Below are 15,095 nucleotides of genomic sequence, written 5' to 3'. Positions count from 1 at the left end.
TCTAGAAAGCTGTTAGCAACAACATTATTAGATCAAGAATATGAAACAGTACACAATGACGTCATAAATAAAATAAGACATGCTAATGTAATTCACTTAGGCATCGATGGCTGGTCCAATATTCGTAACGAATCAATTTTAAATGTAATTTTATATGCCCCCAAGCCTTATTTTTGTAAATTTATAGAAACTACCGACAATCATCATACTGCTGAATATTTATGTGAGGAAGTTTCTAAAATCATAGATGAATTTGATGCATCAAAATGTTTCGCAATAGTAACAGATAACGCTAGTAATATGGTTAAACTTGGAAAGCTGTTATATGAAAAATATGACCATACTATTTGGACTGGATGCTTAGCACATACGCTTCACTTATTTATAGGAGATGTAGTGAAGGTTCCGAAAATTCGTAGCTTGTTTTTTAATATTGTGGAAATCATCAAAACTATTACTAGGTCACATAACTTTTCAGCTGAGTTTCGTAGAATAGCTAATGATAGATCTATTAACAGTAGTCTTCATTTGCCTGTTAAAACAAGATGGGGAAGTTATTTATTATGTCTACAAAGTTTTGTAAAATGTAAAGTTATATTGCAGAATATGATAATTAACGATAATTCACTACTAACAAAATATAGAAACCTAATATTTGAAGAAGATACTTGGGACGAAATACAAAGACTGGAATTTTTTTTAAAACCGATCGTCCAATGGATAATAACACTAGAAGGAGATTGTTACGGAGTACACTTAGTGCACCGAGCCTTTAAAGAAATACAAAAAGTGTTCAAACACGTACATTCAAGAATGCTTTTTGGAGATATGGTACATACCCTAGAACAAAAATTTGATAGTAGAAAACTAAATGCTCTTAAGCCAATTCATTTGGCAGCTGCCCTTCTGGATCCACAAAATCAAGGAGTACTATTATCTAATCAAGAGAATGTTGAAGGCTGTGAATTAATTATAAATATTGAAAAAGATGCAGAAGCTGCAGTTAATATATTTACGGAATTATCGCAATACAAAAGCCGAACACACTTGTGGGAAAAAAGTTTTATTTGGACTACGGCTGAAAATATTTCACCATTATCATGGTGGGCAACTTTATTTCCGCAAACGCTTTTGGGTAAGATTGCCATAAAATTTTTATCAGTTCCCGCTACTTCTGCAGCTGTAGAAAGATCCTTTTCAACATTTTCAAATATGCATACGAAGAAACGAAATCGTTTAAAGGCAAACACAGCAGGGAAGCTAACATTTATATCACACAATTGGAAGCTAATTAACAAACCCACCCAACAATATCACAGACCACTGTCAGATCATAATTTATCTTCAGTATCAAATTCTGCCTCGGAAGACGAATTTTCCGAAGTAGCAATAGATGAAACGGAAAACTCGGAGCTTATTTTTAATAAACCTGGCACTTCCAGGGCTAGATTAGATTTGGATTCCCATGATTCCAATATTATGAATTGTTCAAAAGAAGCATTTGATCTAAATAAGCCAGGCCCCTCCAATATTAGTGAAAGTGCAGCAAAAAAAAGAATCATAAGAAATATATTTATTTCCGATTCAGACTCTGATGACTAATTTTGCGTAGTCTCCGTCAAACAAACTGATTTCTACTATACTATACTGTATGGGTTATTATTATTAATATACTGTATGGATACTGATAACTGTAGAATTTATATATTTTTAGGTATCTGTAAAACACTACTATAAAAATTTGTATGTTTTATAATCATTTCATAATTGTATTGTGTAATCAAAAACTTTACTTTCTGTGATTAATACGCCAATCCAAAAGACTGATTTGTATTTTATTTAAACTAATTAAAATTGTTAATCTATAAGACAGGCTACTTATATACTCGTAAATACTTTATATAGGTACATTTAATCATAAGCCATGATTATTATTGTTATTCAAAAAAAAATTGGAATTTTGCTACCACATTAAACTGTGTGGTGATTCTTTTTTAAGTTTTGTTAGCATATCTGAAAGATGAAAATGATGTGCCGTTTAAAAAAGTGTAAAATTATATAAATGTAAGTTTTTTTTTAATTAAGATAAATAATAATGAACTTTGTTTTAATTTAAATAATTTCTTACTAAGAACCTTGGAACGTGCCCATTGATCCCGGGGGCAAAGGAACATTCCCAGGGAATATAGGGATATTCCCAGGGAATATGGGAATATTCCCAGAGATTATCAGGAAAGTTCTCAAAGCAACGACTTAATTGAATTATGCCTATGTATAAAGGTGTACTTGCTTTTGCACATAGTGCAAAAGTTATTAACAAAAATATATACAACTATTTAAGTTAATGTTCCCAGTCGTTCCCAACGTGCCCGGGAGCGTTCCTGGGAATTAGGGAACGTAGGAAACGATCCCGGGAACGGCGCATCACTACTTAGGAAAGGTATTTCAGTCATCACGCAAAAACTTGGTGAACTAATGTTGTAATGAGGAATGATTTTATTTTTTTTATTTATGTATGTATTAAAATAACTCAAAAACTACTGAGCCGATTTAAAAAAGTCTTTCACCAATAAATAGATACGTTTTCAGTAACATAGACTATGTTTTTTTTTATTTGACGTAGCCGAAGTCGCGGGCAATAGCTAGTATATGAGAAAACGATCGACGAAAGTTTCTTATAAGTTACTGATATAAGTTCCCTCATACTCTTCCAGCAATGGAGTTCCGAGATCTGGAGAACTTCGTCCTCATCATGTGGAGCGGAGATCTGGACGACGACCGGCTGCTGGTGCAGTTCCAGAAGAACGGGACCTGGATGAAGACGCTGCGGTGCAGAGGCGCTGTGACTCTTAACAAGTACTGGACGAGGGTTTATAGCAGCGACCCGAAAAGAGGATATCAGGTAATAATCAAAACTGATAGAAATAGAGTAACCTAAAGTTTTTTTTTATTATTAGCAATCGAACAAATAGCTACCTGAGTTCGCCAAAAAGACGAAGAGATCGCAATTGCAGAGGAGTTGCTTTAATTGACGGAGAAGACGCACATAAAGAGGATACTTTCCCTTCCTATGCTTCTCTACCGTTAAATCCACTTTCCTTTCGCATTCTTCCTTTAAAAGAAAAGGATAGAAAGAAAATGAGACTAGAATTAGATCTCTGGTACATAGTTTAGAAAGGATTGAGGATAACAATGATAAATAATTTAGATCTAGAACGAAAACCTAGTGCAGGGGTTGTAAACATTTATGCATCAAAGTGCTATTTTAAACAAATGTTTGATGTGGCATCAAATAATTTTGACTGCGATTATAACGTTAATTGGTGCACCTACATACTTCCTTTCATATTCATAGCGTTTTTATGATTATTGACTTGCCTAAAATTGTGTGCCATTGGTTCTCCACCCCTGACTTAGTGAATCGATCCTACATAATCAGATAAAGATAGGGTGATTCTAAGGGTTGTTATTAAAAGGATTTTATATTGTAGATATCAGTGTTTGAATTAAACGAAGAAGAGCAACGTTGGGACAAAGTGGAAGAACTCCATCACAAAGAGACGGATACTGCAGAAGCTATGCTGCAACTTAAGCGAGGGAAGAAGGATAGAATGTTACTCGGTAAGAATATTTCATGTTTTAAATTGTTTTAACCAAATAAATCATCAACTTACCTTTATCCTTAAAGGGTCGGCACAGTGCTGCTTCTATACTCTATCAGCCGTCTTATCCTCTTTCACACAATCAATACATACTTTCTTTTGAAAATAAGCATTTGAATAAATGTGCTTGTTCGATACTTACAAAGTTTTATTACTATGAATTTTTTGATTATAAATGTCATATTTGATTTTGGTTTTACTATAAAATATACTGTTAAAATATAATGCTGGTTTTCTGAAGTTTCCATTTACTTTATCATTACCTAGTGAAACAGTGTTAGGTCAACTTTGTTTTAAAGGAGTAAAACTTAAGTTAGGTAGTTGAGAAACGCAGTTAATTAACTTATCAAATCAAAAATACTAACGAATGGTTAAACGTAGCTGGGAAACCGTCCATTAGTAATCTTTAATTTAATGTTTTATGATAAAAAAATGAATGCTTAAAATTTCAGCCACGACGACGTATAGTTTCGTAGTTTGGGACTTTCATAATATTATCCCAAGAGGTAACCATGTTGATGAACGACAAAGACAAAGAAGTGAAGGGAATGACAAACAAGATGAAGAAGAAGTAAGATTGAAACAACTATATTATCCTATTGTTATAAGTTCACACTAAGAGCGGGCGCACGCCTTTGACAAAACTATCGCAGAACTGTTGTACGATTATCGAGTGTTTCAGCCAATTGAACTGTTTAGTTGCAGAACTAAAGAGGAGTGAAACCATATAAGCTCATAGGAATCAAACTGAACAGTCGTGCGAGAGTTTAGTCAAAGGAGTGTTCGCTCTAAAGCTATATAAACTCCTCTATGTATTAATTTGTAATTTCAGGAGGAAAAAGCAGATGTTCTTTCTGAAAAGAATCTACGTATAGAAGGAATAGTATTAAAACTACCCCATACTATTCGCAATATCTCTACCAAGATGACGCAATCAAATTCCTTCATGATTAGCAATAACAACACTTATGCTGTAGCTGGTGTAAGGTGAGTTAATTTTATTTTGATAGATTTTTTTAATAACTAATATCCCTAATTTTTACCGTCCCTCATTAAATTCTCCTTGTCCCAACTTATCAGCTCTTTTTAAACACCACAAAGCACTAGCTTTAGCCCGCGACTCCGTCCGTGTAGAATTAAAAAATAACAAAAGTATGTGTTCTTCTAGACTATGTTCTACATGTATGCCAAATTTCTACGAAATTCGTTCAGCAGTTTAGGCTACAAACTCTAAACATCCGTCTAGTCTTTTGCATTTATAATATTAGTAAGATTAATTACCTAAGTTTACTTCCCGTGCATTCGCGTGAAATTATAAAAACTTTATTTTCTTGTTTACATTTGTCAAATTCTCAATTGCTAATGCACAAATGACAACGAAGGGTAACAATTATCGTTACCATGGCAACCTTGCTTTCTTGATGGCTGCTTGTAGTTTATGGTCCCTTTCCCACATTAAGTTTTTTTTATTTATTTACCCCCTAAGTTTCATAGCGTAAAATATAGCGTGAGGCGTGTCGTAAGTGTAAGGCTTTTCATTAAAGTAAGAATTATTCAAAAATATGCTGTGATTGCTGACATCTTACGCCACAAAGAAGTGTGTGTTTGTTATATTATATGAGTATAGATTATTTAACCAACCTGCAGATGAAGTTACAGGCAACAGTTACATACAGTTGTTGTAATTTCTAGAAAGAACCTATATGTATGGAGTTTGGAGACAACGAAGCTGATCAAGATCCTGGACGCTCACTTCGGGAGGATCGTGCAGCTGGAGCCGCTGACTGTCGGCGCCTGGAACAACGTCATCACCTCCTCCATTGATAGAACTGTTAAGATTTGGAATATTGACAACATCTTCGAGCAGGTCCACAAGATTGACCGACAGGAGTTACCAATAGATGCTATCAGGTTGGTCTTTTAAACTTGACAAATGTTTACAAGAGTGATTGTATGTACCTAGCTGTTGCCCGCGACTATGTTCGCGAGGAATTAAAATAATGTATTGAAAGTGGTAACTTAGCTTTTTAATGGTGAAAGTATTTTTAAAATCGGCCCAGTAGTTTTTACGTGAATCTAATACATACAAAAATACAAATCTTACCTCTTCATAGTATTAGTTAAAAAAATGTTGTGTGACAATTCGAAAACTAAGCTATTCAAAGTTTAACCTACAGTATGTTTTTACATTTTGTATGTGATGATTATAACTACAGTTTCCTCTTTATAATCTCCCCCTACGCTATAGACGCTGCCCTGAGTGTGGGTTTCTGTAATTTTATGTATGGATACGGATAGTATATATGAATTTTCGGTGGCCACAATACAGGCATTGCCTAGTGTGGCCATCAACAATGAACTCGAATAACCAATATATAGTAACTTAAGATAACAACTATATTTAATTTTCTGTCATGTATAATTTTAAGTTATTGTCAAAAGTTATTTGTCTTTGTGTAATCTTTACTGTTAATAAAAAATATTTTCATTTTACCTTATCCTACTCCGGTAGTGTCGGCGCACTGGGTTTTCTCTATGTCCTCTGTCTCTCAAAAACATTCTGGAAATACCTGGCATTCGTCGTTTGTAAACCTTCATCGATACCAATATTTAGTTATAATAAAACCCTTACCATTATTGCGAGTAAAAGTACCAAAGATTCTCATCCTCTTCACTGCAAAAAACATTTCGTTTGAAGCACATTGAAGCTATTTGTTATTTCCATTCTTTCAGTCTAGCAAGAGACAAGCAGCTCGCAGTGACAGTGACCCGCAGCTGCTGGGGTCTTTGGGATACGAGCAGTGGTAGACTGTTGGCGCAGTTGGCTGATGCACCTCTTGGTGCCATCGTCACCCATGCGGTGATAACACCAGCTGGTGACAATGTGATCACAGCTGAATCTGGGAATGTGGTGATATGGGATATTGCTGAGAAACAGGTATTGGTAGAAAACTAAAGAGCTATCTTTCTTAAGTACTTCTATAATAAAAGTTGCTTTGTATTTGTAAAAATACGTACTAATATAGTTATTTGGTTTAGAAGCCTGATAGCAGCCATTTGTAACTTCATCTATACTAATGTAAAAAGATTAAAATTTGTTCGTTTGATTGTAATGAATAGGCTCAAAAACTACTGGGTCGATTTTAAAAAATCTTTCACCGTTAGAAAGGTAATTTATCTGTGAGTAACATAGGCTATATTTTTTTCATTTCATTATTATTTTTAAATTTTACGCGGACGTAGTCGCGGCCAAAAGCTAGTCTAATAAAAGAGAGAAAGATTTGTATTTTTCTATCCAGTGAAATAACTCAAAAACTACTGGACCGATTTCGAAAATTCTGTTACCATAAAAAAGCTAAGTATCAGTGAGTAACATAGGCTATATATTTAAATTTGACGCGGACGAAGTCGCGAGCAACAGCTATTTCAAACTGCATGCATAACTTATTTTGCTTAGAATTATTCTCCACGGTTTCTTTGAGATATAAATTCCCTCTTATGTTTTTTAGGTTATTTTTAAAGAAGAACAGAAAGGTGTAAAGCAAGTACTTCTTCTAGACGATGGAACTAAATTTATAACAATTTCAATGCAAGTATCCACAGAAAATACTGACAATTTAGCAATGGCGGTCATCATAGCCAGAACAATACCAGGTATCTTATATATCATATATTGCTTTAACGTCTACGCACTGTAGGGCTCGCCCCGTGTAGCACGACCACACAAGACAGCCGTGAAGTGGGGGCAATTCCGCGTACAGTCTGATGAGTGTAGCCGGAGGTCGAATTTTAGTCCCTTTCCACCCTTTTTTAAAATGGAATGATCGGAAGGAAAAGTTGATTTGACGGTGGAGGAGACGCATAGGAAGGGGAAATGTCCTCTTTATGTGTGTCTTCTCCTCCGTCAATTAAGGGTAGGCAACGCATCTGCAATGCGGATGTCTATGGGCAGCGGTCGCTTTCCATTTTTTTTTATAATATACTCGTAGGGTGGCAAACGAGCAAGCGGCCACCTGAATCCACCGAAATGCGCCACTGCATTGCAGATGCGTTGCCTACCCTTAATTGACGGAGGAGGAGACGCACATAAAGAGGACATTTCCCCTTCCTATGCGTCTCCTCCACCGGCAAATCAACTTTTCCTTCCCACTTAAGAAAAGGGTGGAAAGGGAAAATGACTAAAAATTAAGCCTGCGGCACCGCACTCACCAGACGAAACGCGGAATTGCTTCCACTTCACGCCAGTTTTCTGTGTGGTCGTGGTATTACTGGGGGCGAGCTGACCCATACATGCGAAGATGTTAAAGCGGGCTCTACCACTGTTAAAGAGAATTAGTAGGAGAATTTTTAGACCACCGACGCTACTTTAGATGGAGAAAGAATCTATACAACAGAGTATGAAGTGCGAAGTACAGGATACAAGGCGGCTGTGGTGTCGGCTGATGAACACCATGTTGTAGCTCCCGGCGCGGACAAGACCCGGGAGTGCCTGCATGTGTTCCATGCCAGGACAGGAACTAAGTTACATAGGTAATTTTTTAAACTGTTTTAATGTTGTGTTTGTAATGAAACGACATACAAGAGGAGAGATAGAAATTCAAGGGGAAATTTTAAAAAAATACTATTTTTAAATTTAATTTTTTATCTCTTCCCTTGATTATTTTCTCTCTCTTTTAAAACAGTTGACATATTATGCGCACATTCTTTTTGTGTTATTCCTCTCTTAATCTCTCTCTTTTAATCTCTCTCTCTCTCTCTCTCTCTCTCTCTCTCTCTCTTTTAATCTGTGTTGTAGTTTTGTATACATTTTATTTTTCATAACATGTTTATGTACGAATTTTTTCTTTCATTTTATATTTACTCATGTGTATGTGATAATTTATACCTATCCACTGCTACTACTGACGTGTGGGTGATCCCAAGGGTTCTCGCGGAAGATCAGCGTTGGTACTTCAATAGGAGTACCAGCATTTATGGCTGAGCGAGGACCCAATCCGGTCAGCATTGCAACGCTGATTTTAAATATTTCTTTTTTTTCTTTTCATTAGTTACGTTTCTCATTATTTTGTGTTTAATTTTTTTTTTCATAATTGTAGTGTTGACAAGGATTAAACATTGTTTTATTTTTATATTTTATTTACATATTGAAATACTACCGAGGTCTAGCGTGTTCCATTTTGAGAAAATGCTAACAATTTTCTAACAAAATAGTAATTTTTACTAATTTTTAAGTAAAAATTACTACTCTCACCATGTAATGAAACGCCATATTACCTAAGACTGTTATTTTATTATACCCTCTAAATTTACCTTATTATATAATATAGTATAGTAATACAAGGAAAGATTTGTATTTTTGTATGTATTTGATTCACGCAAAAAATACTGGACCGATTTTAAAAATTCTTTCACCGTTAGAAAGGTAATTTATCTATGAGTAACATAGGCTATATGTTATTATTACTAATGTTTAGGAACTATTAATAAACAGCGTGTTTCTGGTATAATATATACAGATTATAAATCAACTAATTTAATACAGATACCAGTATCGTATGTTTTAGCACTACAACTTTTTTAGCATTTTAGGTCTAAGATTGTCTAAGACTAGCTATTACTCCTGACTTTGGCTACGTGAAATTGAAAAATAGTTAAAAAATAGCAAATTATTGTCTATGTTTTTTAGTGATGACAGCTTAATAGTAAAAGAATTTTTAAAATCGACCAAGTTTTTGAGTTTTTTCAATACATACAAAAATACAAATCTTTCCTCTTTATGATATTAATATTGACTATGTTATCTATTATAATAGTTTTTTTTTGTTTCAATTATTTTTTATTTACAAATATTATGTAAACTGTGTAAAGAGAAAATAAAACTATATTCTTATCTTTATGTATATTTCAGAATTATAGCTCTTCTTTCTATTCAATGCTCTGGACGGTCGCCTTAAAGTCACCTCTGCTTTTTAAAGCACTAAAATCCAGTATTAATAAATCTATTTGTTACTATTTTTCTAGGATTTCAGTCAAGAACAGCGGAATAAAGGACATGCAGTCGATAGTGGCGTTGCCCCACAAGCCGCACTGGGTGGGGGTCGTCGGCAACGACAAGGCTGGGATACTTGATATCAAAACTAAAAGACATGTCAGGTTAATAAACATGTTATTACTAGCTTTTGCCCGCGATTCCGTCCGCGTAGAATTAAAAACAAAAGCAAGTATGTGGTCTACCAGACTATCCTCTATGATAATCATCGAGATCCGTTCAGTAATTTAGGCGGCAATCTCTAAGAAACATCCATCTTACTCACATTTCTAATATCATATGTATGATATAGTATGATTGTAAGCTTCTTTAGAATATTTTTGGTATTTCAATATTTTACAAATAATCCACTCTCCGGTGTAAAAACACCACACATAAGTGGAAGTAATTCTGCATTTAATTTAGAGGGTTGCCAAATGCCTCATTCACTTCCTTTTCCCACCCATTTCTTATAAGTGATGTGGGAAAGGGAGAGGACTAGAAAGGGAAAAGACAATATTTTTGTCTATCTTATTGGAATTATTAGAATAATGTTATAAAAGGCATCAATAAATTTCAATTTATAGTTGTCTACGTTCACTTTTTGCGGATGTCAAATCGCTTATTTGACAACCTATTTTATACCAGATGTTGCTCGTGACTTCGCCCACGTGAGTTAAAAAAATAAAATCTATGTTACTCACAGATAAATTACCTTTCTAATGGTGAAAGAATTTTTAAAATCGGCCCAGTAGTTTTTGCATGAATCAAATACATACAAAAATACAAATCTTTCCTCTTTATAATACAGATAAAAGGCAAACATTGTTGGTTTTTTTTAATTACATTTATTTCTAGATTCGTACCACGTTGGAACGGCGCATGTACCAAAGATGGTAAGATAGGGTTGTGCGCGCCGTCCCGCGGCGGACTCGATCTGATCGAACTGAAGCGAGGCACATCACTACAGCAGTTAATCTCGAGGGCGGCTGAAGGAGTATTTTCCATTATTACAATGTTCAGTTCCACTGATCAGTATGTTTTCTACTACCATAGTGGGAGGAAAACTTTGCGAGTTTTCAGGTATGTACTAGCGTGTCTAAGGTCCTCTTAAGATGTAGTTCTATTTATGAGATACTAGCTTTAGTCCGTGACTGTCAGTGCGGAATTAAAAAAAAAATAGTGGCCTATATGTTCTTCCAGTTTCTCTACATCTATACCAAATTCCATCAAGATCCATTCAGCAGTTTAGGCTACAAACTCTAACATCCATCTAAACTTTCGTATTTATAATATTAGTAAGATATATTAGGGTGATAGTGTTAAGATTGAATGTGGATGACTGCAAAGGTAGAAGACAGAATAAAGGATGTATGGATTGTATGAAAGAGGACATACTTAAGGGAATAGAATCAGATATGTTGACACAACTGTTGTGCGATTGTCGATTGTTTCGCAGTCAACTGTTTAGTTGCACAACTAAAAATCGAACAGTGTACTCCACAAGCTCATGGGAATCAAATTGAACAGTTAAGCGATTTTTTTAGTCAATCGCACACTCTTAATATCTGTTCATAGTGAAAGAGATGTACAATATCTTCTAGAACGGTGGACGGTAAGGCAATCGCGGAGTACCGCGCGCCCGCCGAGGTGACAGGAGTGGCGAGCGCTCACGGAGGGAAAGCTGTCGCGTTAGGATCACAAGACGGGTGTCTAACTATACTAAATATTGTTGACCCATATGAATAAGCAATACAAGTAACAGAATATAAACGTAGATTACCACTGTTGTAACAATTATGTTTTATTTAATACTAGTTGTTCCCGTGCGGCTTCATCCGCATGTTATTATGGACATTTTATTTTATTGTTTACATTTGTTTAATTATTAATAGCAAATGTCAAAATGGCATAACATTACAAACCTTGGCAATCTTGCTTCCTTGATGTTGGCAGCAACTTATGGTCTCTTTCCCGTATTAGGGTTTTATCCAAAACATTTACCTCCTATATTTAATGGCTTGAAAATATATAGCCTAAAGCGTGACGAAAGTGTAGGGCTTTCATTAAAGAAAGAATTATTCAAAAATATGGTGTAATTGCTGACATCTTAGGCAACAAAGAAGTGTGTGTTTGCGCTATAATATAATAGTATAGACTAGCTGTTGCGATTTCGTCTGCGTGAAATTAAAAAACAATAAAAAAAACGTAGTCTATGTTAATCAGTGATAACGTATCTTTTTAATGGTGAAAGAATTTTTGAAATCGGCCCAGTAGTTTTCGAATTATTTCAAAACATAGAAAAATCCAAAAATGTAAATCTTTCTTATAACATTAGTGTGATAAAGACTAGCTTTCGGCCGTGATTCCGCGTGTAATTAAAAAGCAAAAGTTAAGTTAATGTGTTCTTCCAGACTATGCTCTACATCTAAATTTTCTGGAGATCTATTCAGCAGTTTAGGCTAAAAACTCTAACAAACAACCATCTATCTTACACTTTCTTATTTTTAAAATCAAACAAAATGAATGTAACAAAAATGTTTTACGGTAAGATATTTAAAAAAAATAAGTAATATGCACTTTTAAATTGTTCAGATTTAACGCTTTAGGTGAGATTTCACACTATTTTACCAAGCTGGTTCCTTTTCTATCCTACGTCATCTCTGTAACCGTCTGTTCTCTGCCACTTCCAGCGAAATTCCACTTTTATATTTCAACAGTGGATACCAACATTAACAATGGATAGGAAAGTGTATTTGTTACAAAATAAATCAGTCTGTGATAGAAGTGATTAAGTATGGATTTTTGAGTAGTTTATTTTATTTTAGGAAGCTGATAAATATGTCCAAGATTAAGTAGCAATTAAAAGTACAAATTTATTGTTAAAACTTATAAATGTCTTGATAATAAATAATTTAGTACCATCATTTGTTTTTTTTTTTACTGTTTGCAATTTAAATTTCCCAACTTCAACCTGTTAAGAAGTAAATTTAAGAAAATTATATAAAACGAGCTGTTGCCCGCGACTTCGTCCGCGTGGTATTAGAAAACATACGAACTAAATAACAAAAAGCTACGTATCCCTCGGGAACCGGACATTTCTCTGCGATGAAGCTTATCCCATGCTTACTCCAGACTTTGTTTTATATCTGTGCCAAATTTCAATACGATATGTTGAACCGTTGCAGAATGATCGAGTAAACATTAAAAAACTCAATTAATGAATCCCACGGGAACCGTAACTATTCCCGGGATAAAATGTAGCCTATGTGTTCTTCCAGACTATGCTCTAAACCTGTGCCAGATGGAGATCCGTTCAGCCGTTTAGGCTACAAACGCTAACAAACATCCATCCATCCATCCATCTAAACTTTCGCATTTATAATATTAGTAAGATTGTTGCAATACTAAATTATTGGCATAAACGTCACAGCTGACAGCTGACAATGTCATTAAAAGGATTGATTTGCGCGCCATTCTGGCGGGACCGCTATGTCAGTGTTATACATATCGCTAGTTACAATTATGTTGTATAAAAATACTTATATAACACTAGCTTACGCCCGCGATTCCGTCCGCGTGGAAAAAAGCAAGTTGTCTGTGTTCTTCCTGATTGTCCTAAAGCTACGCCATTTCATCGATATTAAGCGGTTTATGATACAAACTAAGAAATATCCATCCATCTCCATCCATTCATCTATTTTCTTCTTGAATTAGGGGCATAAAGGTGTCAATAAAATAAAAAAAAAACATTAAAAAGTACTTTTTTATTATTAAATATCAAAAAAACAATGTCAATACCAATAATCATAAAAATATAACTAAATATATGAAAAATATATTTAAAAAATCTCATTTAGATAGGTTTTCAATAGAAAACATGTCCAATAAATTGACATCGGGTTTTGAGGTTATCAATAAATAGCGTAAGAAGTGTTAACTACTTCCTATATATTTGATCTTTGAGTCAACACACGAACTATACCATTAATAAAAAAAAATAATACCGCATTTTGCTTTTATTAAAACAAACCATTAAGTCATTTTAATAATGAACCTTATTATAATACATTTAGAACTCATATTCGGATACATATATGTACAGCTTAGCGACAGCTATTCCAGCAAATTGCCCTCTATTGTAGAGATGCATTGATAATTCCAGTTCTATACTCTGTGGTCCGTCTAAAGATTTCACCAAAGTTATTACACCTTGGTTACTACCTCTTTGCAGTAACCTGAAAAATGTATTATTTATTACTAAAAAAAAAATTCAAAGCCGCTGCAGACGCCAAGTTCAGACTTTATGCTGGGTTTCTGAAGTTTTCGCTTATTTATAATCTAGTGATTAATTAGACGTTGACTTAAGTCGACAGAGTAAAACTCAAGTTACATCGCTTTTTGTTAAGATATCGAACCAAAAACACTAACCGATAGTTAAAGTAGGCGGGAAACTATTGATCAGTTAAAACAGCTAATGTCAGTTAAAACTGTGGATATGTAAGCGAAATGGCTACAAAGGAAGAGGAAGACCGTAGAAAGTATGGATGGATTGTGTGAAAGAGGATATGCTTAAGAAAGGAGTGGATTCAGATATGGCTGATAGAGATGTATGGAAGAGCAGCATATTGAGCCGACCCTCCATAAGGGATAAGGGCAAGTGAATGATGATGTAAGCGAAACTTTTATTGTACGGTTCAACTGACAATTACAGGTCAAACATGCAGTTTGTCTATTCAGATAAAATATCACAATTAATTTAAAACCAAAGACTCCTAGTCTATAATAATCACAAAATAAGATAACTAAAGGAAAATATAAAAAAGTAACTGCAGTTTTTGAAATAAGATCAGAAACAACTAATATGTCTTTCTCTTTTCCTCTTTAAGAATAACATATCTTTCTTCTCTCTCATGTAACGAAATCGTGTCCTTGAAACGTTCCGTTCTTAACTTCCCAAAAGGAGGTTATTTTCGTCTGTATTTTAAGTTATTAAAAAAAATAACTTACATAAAGGAATTGATATCAGCGCGTTCTTTAACAGTCGGTGGAGCGTTTACTTCGATCAGTTTGAGTTCAAACCTCATTCTTGCTGTCGGCCAGACGGGACCTTTCATTGAGAATAAATCGACCTGTAAATTAAAAAACATATTTAACTAGCTTTTTCTATAAAAACAAAAGTTAGTATTCTTGATTGTCCTCTACATCGTATAATCATCGAGATACGATCTGCAGTTTAGGCTAACTCTAAAAAAAACAATCTAAACATTCGCATTTATATTCCTCATCATCTCCCCTGCCTTAAGCACTGCATAGCACTCTATCATCCGTCATCTCAGTCATCACTCCCTTCTTGATCATGTCACCTTTCACGCAATCCATCCATCTCTTTCTAGGTCTACCTC

The 15,095-nt window shown here is 34.5% G+C and overlaps 2 protein-coding genes across 2 annotated transcripts in view; one reads left to right on the top strand and one right to left on the bottom strand.

The window, feature by feature from the left end:
* Positions 1-11,553, top strand: part of LOC106111458 (NACHT and WD repeat domain-containing protein 2) — a 35,975-nt gene extending 24,422 nt beyond the window's left edge. The window contains exons 22-32 of the mRNA XM_013293575.1: positions 2,715-2,902; positions 3,492-3,621; positions 4,115-4,233; positions 4,495-4,649; positions 5,355-5,573; positions 6,396-6,600; positions 7,172-7,316; positions 8,033-8,192; positions 9,684-9,815; positions 10,549-10,773; positions 11,295-11,553. Coding sequence (XP_013149029.1) covers positions 2,715-2,902; positions 3,492-3,621; positions 4,115-4,233; positions 4,495-4,649; positions 5,355-5,573; positions 6,396-6,600; positions 7,172-7,316; positions 8,033-8,192; positions 9,684-9,815; positions 10,549-10,773; positions 11,295-11,439 — 1,823 coding nt within the window. The 3' untranslated portion in view covers positions 11,440-11,553. The remainder of the gene's footprint in view (positions 1-2,714; positions 2,903-3,491; positions 3,622-4,114; positions 4,234-4,494; positions 4,650-5,354; positions 5,574-6,395; positions 6,601-7,171; positions 7,317-8,032; positions 8,193-9,683; positions 9,816-10,548; positions 10,774-11,294) is intronic.
* A 1,935-nt stretch (positions 11,554-13,488) lies between these two features.
* Positions 13,489-15,095, bottom strand: part of LOC106111289 (fibulin-2-like) — a 26,452-nt gene continuing 24,845 nt past the window's right edge. The window contains exons 26-27 of the mRNA XM_013293316.1: positions 14,701-14,837; positions 13,489-13,928 (exon numbers count right to left, since the gene is read on the bottom strand). Of these exons, the coding sequence (XP_013148770.1) occupies positions 13,763-13,928; positions 14,701-14,837 (303 nt within the window). The 3' untranslated portion in view covers positions 13,489-13,762. The remainder of the gene's footprint in view (positions 13,929-14,700; positions 14,838-15,095) is intronic.

The sequence above is a fragment of the Papilio polytes genome, unplaced genomic scaffold, assembly GCF_000836215.1.
Source record: "Papilio polytes unplaced genomic scaffold, Ppol_1.0 DF824169.1, whole genome shotgun sequence".
NCBI lineage: Eukaryota > Metazoa > Arthropoda > Insecta > Lepidoptera > Papilionidae > Papilio > Papilio polytes.
This window is presented reverse-complemented; position numbering and strand designations above follow the sequence as displayed.